This window comes from Egretta garzetta, unplaced genomic scaffold (genome assembly GCF_000687185.1).
Source record: "Egretta garzetta isolate BGI_Z169 unplaced genomic scaffold, ASM68718v1 scaffold447, whole genome shotgun sequence".
Lineage (NCBI taxonomy): Eukaryota > Metazoa > Chordata > Aves > Pelecaniformes > Ardeidae > Egretta > Egretta garzetta.
In genome coordinates, this window is record NW_009260397.1 from 2248274 (window position 1) to 2262366 (window position 14093).

The 14093-nt window shown below is 50.8% G+C and overlaps 1 protein-coding gene across 1 annotated transcript in view; it reads right to left on the bottom strand.

The window, feature by feature from the left end:
* Window positions 1-14093, bottom strand: part of NCOR2 (nuclear receptor corepressor 2) — a 188012-nt gene that overhangs the window by 148777 nt on the left and 25142 nt on the right. Inside the window, exon 4 of the mRNA XM_035898548.1 lies at window positions 11598-11778. Coding sequence (XP_035754441.1) covers window positions 11598-11778 — 181 coding nt within the window. The remainder of the gene's footprint in view (window positions 1-11597; window positions 11779-14093) is intronic.

Sequence of the window (14093 nt, forward strand, 5' to 3'; positions counted from 1 at the left end):
CCGCGGGCGGGTGCTGGTCTAGACATGAGCCATCAGCCCAGCCCTCCACATCAACAAGCCCAGAAAAACATGCAAAACAAACCTTCCATGAGAGTTTTGGAATTTTTTGCCATCATGTTTCCCCCCCCATTCAGCAGGTAGAGATGGTCTCAAGGTGTAGGGACCATCACGGCATCTCAAGCGTGAGACTCCCTGAGTATCACACAGCTCTGTGATCAGAGCAGGACTGACCAAGGGAACACCAAATACCGACGGGAGCGCAGGATAAAGCAGCTCCCGAAGGCTCTGGGCAGAGGCACCATTTCTGATTGCGAATGGCTGTGGGAGTCGCTCAAACCGCAGATCTTTGCCCAGGCTGTTCCTGCGTTAAAGCATGAAGCGCCCCTGCCTCTCCAGGCCAGGATGTTATAGAAAAAAGCCCTGAACATCTCAGCTCCCATAGCAAGAATAAGCCTACAGTGAATTTGTTATTATCTGTTAGCAAAGCAGCAGCTTCCCACCAAGGCTGGAATTTCCATCTTGGTTTGGCAGGCACAGGGCTGTGAAATGATTACTGTGTTTACTTTTCCTTTGCTAACTATAAAATCCCATTCCACTGCCCTGCCAAGAATGACTGAAGCTAATAAAATTCAGGCATTTGGAAGAAAGCAATAATAAACCTCCCTTTTGGGGCCTTTGTGATGAAATTTCCCCACTCCAATCGGCGATTATAGTGTATTCATGAACACTAGTGATGTCTCCAAGTGCACCCAGATTGACTCAAATCAATATTTAGCTTTGCTCGAGACTGTAAGCCTTTCTTCGTGTGGCTGCTGAAGGCAGGAGCACTGAACTGCACAACTAGAAGAAGCCTTTGAAAAAACAGCTTACAAGTATATGAAGCAGCATATATATGTGTGTGTGTGTGTGTATAAAAAAAAAAATGTAGGCTTTCCAGTTACTTAAAAACCTGTGAAAAAGTATATCCACATGAAACATTCATGGATGCATGTATTTACAAATCCCTCTCCAAATATATTGAAAGCCATTAATATAATGCACACTATGTATTTACATACACATACCTGCCTATTCTTTAGCAGCTTTTAGTGTTTGAAAGACTGTAATGTTCCTGTGTTTACATCTGCGCCTCTGCCTGCTGCCGAGGCAGAAACATTAGCTGCTGGGGGCAATCTGCTCTACGTCATACCTGCGATGGCTGGCACGAGATAAATTAACGCAGACCTGAAAAACAGCCTGAAATAAAAGTCTGCGCTTGGTTTGGTCGCGTAACCACGTGGGACGCCTTGATTTGTACTAGGCAATGGTTCTTTCTTAAGCAGCCACGGGAACGACGGCATCCAACGCGGAGATCAGAAGGCAGAACCGATCACTGCTGCTCCTCATGGAGCAGCACAGGGAGGAGAGAAATCAGCCATGTCCCTTGTCAGGGCAGCGATCAGAGCAGGGCATTTGAAGGCAATCCTAGGAAGCATTACTGTGCAGGGAGAGGAGGTGATAAAGTGCTCGGCACGGCAGGCAGCGGAGAAACCCACTGCCAGCGTGCACCAGAGCAGGGTGCTGTGGGCTCTGCAGCCCCAGGAGGAGCCCCTGGGGATGCAGTGGATGCGCCGCATGCTGGGCAACCCCTCATCTCCTGCCCATCTCCTCTGCTGAAAAAAAAAATTAAAGGAGTCGCTAGTCCTAGCCCGGGATGAAGGCAAGCAGAAGCTGGGCCAAACACTGGCATATGCAAAAGATGCTCGGACAAAGTGCTGAGATGACCAAAGAGGATCTAGATCTAGGTCAGGACTGCGAGGCGGTGGTTCAGGTCATTTCATCCCGCACTGCTTCTCCCCTACTAATTTCTGCTTTCGATTCACCAAACTGGGGGTGGGACAGAGCACATTGCTCCCACCCTGAGCCAGCTCTGCTGCTGGGTAAAAGCCCATTTCCAAGGGCAGAGGGAGCAGGCTCCGCTGTGCTCTCACTCCTTATCCTCCTGCATAAAGGTGCCAAGAATTAGAATTACATTTTTCGAGAGCAGCAGAACAAGCCAAGGGCCTGTCAGCTTGTCCTAAAACAACCCCTCTCCGCTCGCTGAGCGTGCAGCCAGCATTCCTCACGCACACCAGTGTCCATCGCCCCTCGGCCCCCCCATGCAGCACGAAGCTGCAGAGCATTTCGTGATGGAGCAAGCCAGAAAGCCCTCCAAACCTTCTCTGCCTAAAACACAGCCAACGAGTTTTTATGTTTAAAAAGCAGGTTTGGGTCCAAAAAGAAAGGAGGTTTTCAGCAAGTGATTATAACTAGGCCCTTTGGCGCTCAACAGCTCCTCTCTTGTTATTGATGCTGAGGGTGTTGTTAAGAGATGAGGCTCCACAAAGCACGGACGTGAAGTCACGGAGCTTTAGCAAGGGCTGTTGCCATGTTCAATATGTTATTACAGCTCCATCACCACAGGCACAAAGAACAGCAACTCCTCTCTGCCAAATCCATCTCTAAAATCACTCCCCCACTCCATCCCCTCCAGCAGCAGCAGGCAAACACCATCAATTGCTGTTGCATCTCCTCCACGGCTTTCCACCCAGCACTGGGAAGGAAGGATTTAGCATGAAATACCCGCCTCCTCAAAACACAGCACGCAAAATTAATCTGATCGGTGTCACAACTTGCTGGCTTTCATTGTGTGAGTCAGAACTGTGGATGGGTTGCATTTCATAACGATGGAAAAGTACAGCACCAAAAGCGTGCTCGGTGCTGTACATTCACAGAGAAGACACCCAAGCTGCTCCCACCAAATCCCTCGCCCTCCCCAAGGAGACCCTCGGCAAGGAGGGGTGTGCAGGGATGCCGAACAAGGAGGGAGGTTGAGTTCATCTGTGAGAAGACGTACGTGCTTGCGAATCAATCTCCTGCTGCTTTGTCGCCCGCGCTAACCGGACAGATCATATGAAAGCAGGAAGAATCACATAGCCCATCCCGGAGCGACCTGGATCCAGTGGGAACTGGAGCAGTGCTCCGTGCCCGGCAGCACCCACACCCCCTCCCAGAAGATGAGGGGAAGAGAAGAAAACCCAGCTCAGGCTGAAACTGCAAGGGGAGAAGAAAATAGCCAGGCCATCACTCTTGGTACCAGGACTGAATTCTTCCCTGGAAATTTATTCCAGGTGGGAGTTTCTTTTTTACCACAAATGTGTAAAAACATATTGACTGCAGGCAGACAGCGGCTGGCACAGCCCTCCTCATTCTGCACCATCCCCGTCCTTTGCAGCAATGCACAGGAGACCAGTGCCAGTTCGTGCCACACCAGTTCCTGCCGCACCAACCTAAGTCCCACTCGAGGACTGACAAAGTTAAGCAGCAAACTAGCTTTGCCCTCCTGTATTTCCAGGACATAACAGCACACATAAGAATCTTTGCTATTAAAGAAAAAATAGATACACAAAACACGTACAAACACTTCAAAGACAGAGAAGAAAAATCTCCACGAATCCACACAGCACACCCAGCTCACAATGCTGCCCCATTGCAAGCAGAAAAAAATGGCAATATTTCTTCCCATTACAAGGGTGAGGCACACAAAATCAAGGGACTTTCCTTCCCTCAAGCAGATCAGGTGAGATGTCGCACTGCGTGAGCCTTGTAATATTGACTGAATGGAACAGAAAAGTCCAATTATGTAAATGATGAAGGCTCCAGAGAAGCAGCTCCTGAGAAGCAGCCAGCCTTATCGTGCCACCCTTCGCTTCTGCTACGGCTGGAAAGACAATTTAAAAGGTTGTTTTGGATGTTGATCACCACAAATGAGCCGAAGAAGTGCGAAACAACCACCTGTGCTTGAGGCACCCTCCACTCACCCGCTGGCTTTCCAGCCATGCTAAGCCTCAGCCCCGTTCCCTGTGGCTTGGGGGCCCCCCCCGTGCCACCCTTCGCTTCTGCTACGGCTGGAAAGACAATTTAAAAGGTTGTTTTGGATGTTGATCACCACAAATGAGCCGAAGAAGTGCGAAACAACCACCTGTGCTTGAGGCACCCTCCACTCACCCGCTGGCTTTCCAGCCATGCTAAGCCTCAGCCCCGTTCCCTGTGGCTTGGGGACCACCAGGGGCTGGAGCCGCTGGGGCAGGGGAGAGCCAGGCTGCAGGTGGCTCGGGGAAGGTCAAGCTCAGTTTTTATACCCTGCCTTCAGAGCGTTTCCTCAGCCCACAAGCGCTTTGCCTGCCATGCCCGAGTCTCTCAGGACATAGTTCAGTTCTTCAGCCATAGGAACTTCAGCTGAAAAATGGTATAAAATCAGTTGTTTTGTCAATATTGGTGCTCCTTCCCTTTAGCCCTCACCCCAGGGCCAGCTAGAGGAGCTGGATGCCTCGCAAGGACTACGCGACACCTAACAGCATCTAGTTTTTGAATGAAACCAGAATGAGTCCATGCACAGGACAAAACATCCCATTCCAGATACAACACTCCTCTGGCTGTTTGTTCCCTTGGCTTCCCATCCTGAGCCGGTGCACGGCACGAGCTGCTGACAAGCCCTTGCAGCCATCCTGGCACAGCCACATCCCAGCAGGAGATGCAATGAACTCCTGGGCATGCCACAAGAGCCAGACTGCTTGCACAAGGCAGACCCACACTCCCGAATGTGTCTGTTCACACGCAGGTGAGCAGGGGTCGACACACTCACGTGCATCCTCACGCAATTTGGAAACAATCTTCGGAGCAGGGAGGAAAGCAGAGGAAAGGACAAATCCAGGCAGAAGTGTTTGCGCTGTGACAATGTGAACAATGCAAATATTTCAGCTTTTAAATATGTTTGGAATGACAGAGAATGCCAACATCTCCCTCATCTTCCCAGAAATAGCTTTGAATCATTGCGCCCTAACGCAAAGTCCCCCCCCCTTCCTTCCCTACCCCACCGAATCATTTTTGCAATCAGATTTTTATCAAGCACAAGTCAACAGCGTGAGCAACCGCACAGCAGATGGGTGGATGTTGAACACGTCGCAGGAGGATCCTCCTACAGCTGCTGAACTCGACAACCCCACAGCACTCGCTCCTGATGGGCGCCCAACTGCACCACCAGCCTTGGGACCCCGGGAAAGCCCAGCCTGCCTCCCGGCCAAGAAGGCTGCAAAGAGAGTTAATAAGAAATGCTGTTCTCTGCAGGGGAAGGAGGACAAAAGCAGGGAAGATGTAGGTATGTTTGTACCCACTAAAATTGTTTCATTTCATTGCTCAGACCTGAGGTCAGAGCCACTTCCATAGAAGTCCACTTCTCCAAGAAGCAGTTGGGAGGCCACACGGCGTGCACGGGCTTTGCATAGAGCACCCTGCAGTCCTTAGGGCAAGAATTATTCTTCTCGTGGCAAGATGCTTGAGGCATTTCACCTTTCACAGGGCTGATCAAGCCACGCACCGGCACAGAGCTCCACGTCTCACTTGGGTTTCGGATAACACGGAGAGAATGGCAGTGGCTACTGCCGCTCTGCAGGATCCCTCTTGCCCCAGCATCCTGTCCCGCGGGGCTCCCTGGCAGTCACCCCTGTCCCCACCAGATGTGGGCACAGCTACAGCTGGCCAAGGAAACTGGTCCCTCTCCTGCGGCAGAAGTGCAGGGCCAAGGAGGACAGCCCAGTGCTGTCGCTGGCTCCCTGCCTGCAGGCGTTCATCAAAAGCCCCAGTAACGAGCCTCGAGCTCTTTTTCCCAAGTGAAAAATGACCTCCGGCAGGGAAGGGGGAGCCCAGCGTGACCCATGCCGCAGACTCAGAGGCTATGGGAGGACACGCGCCCAGGGACGGCCGACGCTCACAGCTTCGTTCCGTTCTCCAGCCCCTCTGCACTATTGTTCCGCGGCAATAAATCACGGGGAGGCGCTGGAATTCAGGGCTGGCTTCTACAAGAGGGAGCCCGGGGTGCGGGAACAGAGACGCTGCCTCGCTTTTCCTTGCTAATTCCCTCCGCGGCCGCCGTGCTCAGCGCCTGTTTGAGCGCTCCACTCCCACGCATCCCGTCGGAGCGCCGCGGCTCTCCCAGTTCAAAGCACTGCTGCGTTTCCACCCCCTCCGCTCCCTTCCCCCAGCACTGGATTACTCAATTAGAGATTATGCTTTTGCCAGTTACCTCCAAGCCAACTGGGGCCTCTGCCAAGGTCAACACAAGTTCCAGCCAGTTTCATTAATAACTCCGAGACCAACCCACTGGAAACTCTGAGAGGTTAATCCCAGCAACAGATCAATGTTCCCATAACAAAGCCACGGAGCAGAAACACGACTGGTGATTTACCAGCCAGCCAGCCCAGATATCCGTGCTGGGAGCTGCAGCCCTGCCCCTCCGAGCATCCCTCCCCATGTGGGGCAAACCCCGCTGCGGGAGTCCCCAGCCTCCCACTCCTCTCCCTCCGGCACATTCGGCAAGGGACGGAGCAGCTTCCAGGGAACGGCGCTGCCAAGGCACTGGACAGCACGGTGAGGAGAAAGCAGAGCTCCCGAAAGGCCTTTCGGTTGTCCTCGGTGCTCTGCCAGCCGGCGGCCGGGGCAGGGGTTAGCAGGCTAGCCAAGAGCCTTTCCATCCCAAAGCCTGTTTTCCAGGAGTTGATTGTAAATGGGGCGCTGGATTGGGCAGCCAGTGTGAAATTTGGCATGTATGCCGCTGGCTTCAATGCATCATTAAAAAGGCATTTTAGATGTGTTAATTCCTCCTTTTTCAATTAATTACTTTTAAAGCTACATTAACATGCATCAAACCAAAACACCCTTTGCCCTAATTTCTGCTTTGCCATACATATTTCCTGGCCTTGGTGCCGACTCTTCCAAGACTCCCCCCTTCCCTTTCCTTATTCCATTTTTTTAGTCTGTAGCGCAACAAAAACACTCACGCAGAAAGGGAAGAAATTAAAACCCTTCAACAAAGTAAAGCAGAGGCCAAGTCCTAACAACACATGGCTTCTTAATAGCCTTTTTTCCATCAATAGCTGTTAATTATTTTACAAAAGAGGGAAGTGGCATTGTCCCTTGTACGAATGGGGAAATCTGAGATACAGAAAGGGGAAGAGACTTACCCAGTGACCAGCGGCCTGCCAGGACAGATGGCAGCAAGGTTCAGGTTTCCTAAGCCTCTACCCAGCCTCGTCCTGTGGGACTACATGGCTCCCCGCTATTCCTGCGGGAGCGATAGGCTACGCGTAAGTGCAGCCAGCCAGCCCTTGCAAGGGGACTAAACGCAGATCACAACTGACTCACATCCTATAGGAAGGAGCAGCAAACCACGTACGTGGTGGAAAAGCAAGTCTCAGAAATGGGAAGAAGAACAAGTGGAAGCATAATGGGAATAAGAAGAAATGGGAGAGGCAGGACTCCCTCCGGCTCTGGCGAGGGGAGAGCAGGCGCTGCTCGACCAGACGCGCCAGGCTCGCCGTCCCCACGGGGCAGGATCGCACGCAGCACCAGCTGCGCACGTATGCGCAGAGACAGGGGATCACGCAGATACATTACTGGCCTACTCTGGAGCTGTCTGTTTTACTCCCATCCGCTGTTACGTGATGGAGGCCTGTGACTTTCTCTATTGGAAAGAAAGCAGAAGCCACCGAGGGTCCTGGGAACCAGCTCCTGCATCTCTGCCAAGAGCACACCCGGCAAATCTGCATCATGGCAGCTCTTCCAGCAAATCTCACATCCAGGCTTACAGTGATTGAAAAAACAGTCCCGCTTTAGCTTTGCCTGGTTATTCTCAGCCAGCTCAAGGGAGCACCTTCTCGTAGGCAGCGTGAGCCCCCACTGGCAGAGGGGCCACGGGGAGATTTTGTTTCTTGCCCAGCAGACTGAGTTCGCCTGAGCCCTCCTGGCTCCGTCCAGCAGCAGGAGCACAGGACTATATGCACTGCAGCAATGTGCCAGCAACCCCTTTTGCAGGGAAAAAGATGCTCAAGTGGGGGAAAACAGGCAAGAAAAAACAACCTTCTCTTTCCTGGCTTGAAAGGAAACACCAGTGTTCGAGGCTATGAGCAACGTGAAGTTCGTAAGGAAAGGTAATATCTTTTACTAGACCAACCGAGATTTAGCTGTAAAGCTGCTGCTTTTGAAAGGCACGCTGCCCAAAAGCACGCCTGTTTTCCCCAGCTATAATGCGCTGATCCAAGAGAAGACATTACCCTCTCCTTACAAACCAAGCCTCGCCTGGAGCAAGGCTGCAGTGATCCTGAATGGGGTAAGGGGCCCAGCTCACCCCACATCTGGGAGTGGTAAATGAGGAATAAAAGACCTAAGAGATCCACTTCTCTTCTGGTGGTGGTAACGGGAAAAACTCTGCAACCTGTCGCCAGCATTTGCCGCATCGATTACTTCATCTGTGTTCAGAGCACAGATTATGGCCCAAAATAAAGGCCTTGGAAACGTGCAGGAATGGTGTTAACTTCTCTCCCCTGGACTGAAGGTTGGTAAACCCAATATAACCAGTAGCTTTCAGGGGCATGCTAACTCACACCAACACAGACCTGATACTGCGTCTCGGCTCCACCGCTGCTCTGAAACCAGAGACCAACAGGTACTCACTGCCTGAAAGCGATATCCACTGCTGCTGCGTTACAGTTCCATCCCCTGGGACAGTCAGGCTGGCACCCAGAGGGCATAAGCAACCCCCTACCTTCTTACTGAGGGTTTTGTGAAGCACTTTACGATGCAAAAATTAGCTCAATCTGCAAAATCACCATGAAAAGCAGTCCTAGCACTGTTACTTGGATGAGTAAATTGAGCTCCTCCCCACGCAGTGACAGCAACAACAGGGAATGGGGTAAGGGGTAAGCAAACAACTCCTAGGATACTCTGTCTAAACAGCCACCAGCGTGTTTAGTAATACTGGGCTCACGTGGTGCATCTCACCCAAAGAGCTCACCCGGCTTGCAAAGCTGCCCTAGATAAACTATCGAATGACTTTGTCAGGCACTGAGTCAGCAGCACAGATGGAATAGCAAATTTCTCTCCCCAGCTCTGGTCACTGGGACACGCGTCCTGCCGCCGCGCGTGTGCCACCGCTCCGAGACACGCGTCCTGCCGCCGCGCGTGTGCCACCGCTCCGAGACACGCACAGCTCACAGATGCACAAAGATTTCTGGCTCCGCACCCACCTTGCAGAGCACTTGCAGGAAGGGAGGAAGCTTGCAGAATAACCCCTGAGAACAGAGGACGTGATGAGCAAGCGGGGAAAAACACAGTGCTGCTAGAAGCGAAGCGTGGGCCAGCATGGGCAGGGATGGAGCAGAGTGGGAATTAGCTGCGTGGTGACGTGTTGTTTTAGGAGGTCGCATCAGCCAGGCGGAGGAGCTGACGGCAGTCATGGAGCTCAGCACAGAGCCTCTCGGAAAGGTCTTTAACAGCTCTTCTAGATGGTGATTTACACCATCAGAGCCCAGTGCCAAATTCAACTGTTGCTGGCTTAGCATGGACATAAGAAGTAATTTTACATATGTAAATAGCCCAGATATGCAAGTGTCCAGAGCTCATAGCCAAAGACCAGTCTCAGCTCTTTGCATGTCCTCTGGACCAGCACACCCAGAACAGCCCCAATAACATACTGAGGCTCAGGGCGACACACAGAGCAGCTGCAGGAGCTTTATCACGACCTTAATGTCCACAAACAGTATATAGACTAGTCTGAGGATGACTGCTCAAAAATAAAGCCAAAAGACTGCTATTAATCCAATTTTCCAAGCTGCAAAAGGCAGATATACCTTCGGAGCAGTGGTCCTACACCCCAGACTGGCCGCCTGCTCCCAATCACTTAACAGCGCTGAGATCATCCCAGTCTTGCAGTGAGCTCCATCAAATCCATTCTGGAAACAGTCCCTGCTAGTCTTGAGCAACTAATCCCAGTTCCACTTAGGCTCTCACCAGTCACGAACACCACTTTTTTTTTTCTTCCTTCCAGACCCTGAAATTACAAATGGCTCCACTAAAAGCATAATCTTGCCTTGCTGAATTGTGTCTCTCGGCTTTCTCTCTCTCTCTCTTTCATTAACAAATGTTTTAAGCCCCATAAAATGCACGTAATTCTTGGAAATGTGTCACAGACCAAGAAGCAAATGCAGCCCCTGAACTCACCAACTAATGCCTCAAGAGCAGCTATTAGAAACAAATAGCTGAGACAATACATGGTTTTCTGGTGAGAAGCAGAACAGAACTGCTGATGGAAATAACGTGCAGACAGAAAAGCCGTCCTGGTTTCCTCACGTCTTTGGAGGAGGATATTTTTTGTTTCGTGGCCAACAGTTTATTTTCCCCATGAGCCACTCTACCCAGCATCCCACGTGTATACTCAGAGCCACAACAACATATCCCGATGGCACAGAGAGCAGACTCCTGGCTGGTCACAGCATTGCCTCATTAAGATACATCTCAGAGGGAGCAGCAAAGACAGGACACAGAAGAGCCACAGCATCTCGGAGGCACCTTTTCAAAGGCAACACACTATCGAGAGCTAAAGGAGAGCAAGCTGATGTGTCTGGTGCATTTCTCATAGTCCCCGAGTTCAAATATAGCTCTTTAAAAAGGGCCACTCCATCCCTCCCAGCATCAGCTCTCCATTCCTAATTGGCAGTCCCTGCAGCCCTTTCCTCCAGGAGATCCAGCCAGACTTCCCTTGGCATCGGAACTACCCCGAAGTTAAATATCCATCTCCCTCAAGATGGGTCAGAGGGATCTCATGTAAAGGCCCACCAGTACTGTACGGATAAGAGATGTCTGAATATCCCAGCACTCCCAAGCAAGAGCTTTCTTGCCCACGCGTTACTTCAGTGAGCTCCCACAGAGATGCAGCAAACCATCCTGCGGTCCCAGGTAAGGATGCTGAGCTCCTTTTCATTTCACTGAGGGCTCAGACATCCCTGAAGCCCAGCCTGCAGCTGCATTAACCCTCGGTGCTCACAGCGCTGGAGCTCCCATCGGCAGCACAAGCCAGCTGCTCCCAGCCTGTTTACCCAGCAAGACTTTCCTGCCAACAACGAATATGTCCAAGCTCGAGGTAAAATCAAACACAATTTACCCCAACAGAGCATGAAAGTACATCCAAATAGGCACACAAGCGAGGGATTTCTCTTTGCAACATTTATTACATGCGCAGAGGGGACAATTGCAAGTAAACAATTTGCTTTGTTAAATCAGACTAGGACAAGGGCGGCTTTCCTGGGGAAGATTATATTAAAGAACCACCAGCAACCAATTCAAACCCTTCAAACACCACTATTAAATAAAGAGATGTGATAAATGAGAAAGGTCAAGTAAAAATCAAATCAGGGCATAGCATCCAGAAAAGCCAGACAGGACCATCCCTAATTAAGCCTAAAAGAGCTTCCATACTGTTCCGGCGCATCTAATAGCCCAGTAAATGCAAGCCCACGACTCTAATAGTTATGAGGAAAGCTGATACGCTTCTATTTCTCCAAAGACGTCACCCCAGCGCAGTGAGTATCATCCAACGCCACCAAGCGCTGTTTGATGCATCAGGAGCCACCAATCTACGCTGATTTCAGTAGCAGCTCAGAGCCTCAAAGGTAGCTCTACACAAGTCAAGAGGATCCCAAACCGCAGACCCCACACCCAGCTCCCATCCTGGGCTGTTGTCCCCTTACCTTTGAGGGATCCTCTGTCCCTCCCTGCTGGCTCTGGTTCAGGAGAGGAGAGTGCCGCATCAGGGGGTCCTGCAGCAGATCTAGGCGCGGTCTCTTGGTTTCAATGAACTCCAAGTCCGAAGGCTTAGTCAGGTCAGAGAGATAGGAATGTGCCTCGGTCCTCAGGTGCAACTCCTGAGATCTGGGGACAAAGAGAAAGGAACCTTTAGAGAACAAACCACCCCTGCTCTCCCCTGCTCTATGACTGAGGAGGACTTGAGGAGGACAGAGGGCTCAACTTCTGCCCGTTTCCCAGAAGGATGCACAGAGGGAGGCCAGGTGGCCCTGGACTCAAACATCTCAGGTCTTTGCAGATCCAGGAGGCACAGCTCCATAGCTAGGTCCCTTGGCATGGTGCATCCCCCGAAGTGTTCACTGCATGCAGGTAGAACCAGGCATCACCCTGGAGGAGCAGGACGTGGGGTGCAGCATCACCGCCATCCTAAAAGCCCAACAGGCCACCCTGCCCTCCTCAGCACCGCCTCTGTGTCACCTGGAAAGCCCCACTGCCATCTCCTGTCCCACTACACGTGGTGCATGGCTGTCCCTACACCAGGGCAAAGCACATGAGACTGCCGGTTTGAGCCGTCCCCGTCATGCCACATGGGTTGGGCTAGACAGAAAAAAGCCAAAGCTTGGAAAATCCTCAAATCTGGCCCATAAATCCCCCTGTGCCCCTAAGACCAGGCGGAGCTCCTTTCTGCCACGTTTGACTTATTTAGTCAAAGGTACCTGCACCACTGTTTATATTTAGCATCTTCTATAGGAATACCAAAGATTATATGCTGGGGAAAAAATGCATACTCCTCCATGGCTAGACAGTAGGGATTTATTTTTCCAGCATGGGGGAGGAAAGAAACCGGCCACATGTAGTTGCACATCTCTGACACGGACCTGGCAAGCTGTAAAGGCACATTATCCAGCGATAGCAACTGCACCGAGGAGTCACATCAGGCTCAAATATCTTTCACCCGTTAAATATGATGCAGTTGGTAATACCTGGAAATTGAGTTTGGTTTTGCTTTTTTTAAACAAATGTAAAACTTTTTTTTGTAGCTCTATTTTTCCTAGCAGGATTGTCTTGTGGGAATTGTAAAGGGATCCTACAAAAATACATTAAACCTTTTACTATGCCTAAGGATCAGCTTTGCTGCAGCAGCTCCAAGGGTGTGTTTTTAACACTTCAGGCAGAAGTGTCTCTTAAAAAAAATAAAAATAAAATGAAGCACAGGAGACTCAAAGCTTAGAAAAAAACCCCATGGCTTTTTTTCCTTTTCCCCTTAAAGAAGATTGTTCAAGTTCTCCCGAGCTGCGTGGTGAAGTATCCTCCCCAGTTACCAAACACTGACAAACTAAACAGCTCTTGAAGCTACTTGAAGGGAAGGAAGGGAGGGGACGCGTTTTGTCAAGAGCAAGCATAAAAACCAGGGGGTCTCGTGCATCATTTGGCCCCCACACACAAACCGCAACTGCTGACATTAATTTTTACTGACCTAATTAAATATCTCCGAGAGGATGACAAAAAGGGAAGGACCCAGAGCCCTCCAAAGCCAACAGGAGTCTTTTCCAGCGGCTGTAACGGCTCTGGAAGGCATCCAGAGAGAGAGGAGGAACCCCGGGGAAAGCCACCTTCTCGGGGGGGCACAGCCTCGAGCAAAGCCCTCTGTGCTCCCCTGCAGCAGCGTGGTGAACTCAACCTTGCCCCCTCACCCCGGGAAGCAAGATAAAGGAGTTTTTTTCTTGTTTTTTTTCTTTTTTTTTTTTAAATTTTATTGAACCATCAACAGCAGGCAGAAAGCATGTGCAGGCCAAACTGCTGCTGTGGGTTTGGCACAGGTGGCCGGCGCTGGGATCTGGGCAGCAGCTTTGCTGCTGACACACAGAAACAGAATCTGGCTCATCCTCTTCCTCCTCCCCAGCAAAAAGGGGACGGGATAGCAGGGAGGCTCTGGCACTGCTTTTGCCACCCCAATCTCCGACCTATGAGAGAGCAAATGCACAGCTCACGCAGCAAACTTTTCAGTGCAGAACAGCTCTTAAATTTGGCATTGGAGCAGAGCTTGCTTCACCTGCAAACACTTTCACACTGAATGATCCTCAACTTTTCTCAGCAAGCCCAGAAATATCTCCTGGCACCTCTCAAGTTTCCTGCTGGCTTGTCCCAACCCCTCGTGCAAACCCTGCCTGCCCGCAGCTGCACACCGACATTTCGGGCTCTGCTGTAAAACCCAGTAACAATAAGCAACTGTTGAGCTGGGCAGGTGTTAAAATATTCCAACACCCAAAGCTCTGCTGTACGAAGGCAATTAAAAATCAGATGTATTTATTTTCACTTCTCCCCCCCCCCCCTTTTTTTTTTTTTTTCAAACTTCTCTGGTTTTTTGTATCAGTAACATAAGAGCATTGTTTAAAGTTAAGGACCATACATCCTCAATCGGGAAAACACACCAAGAGCTG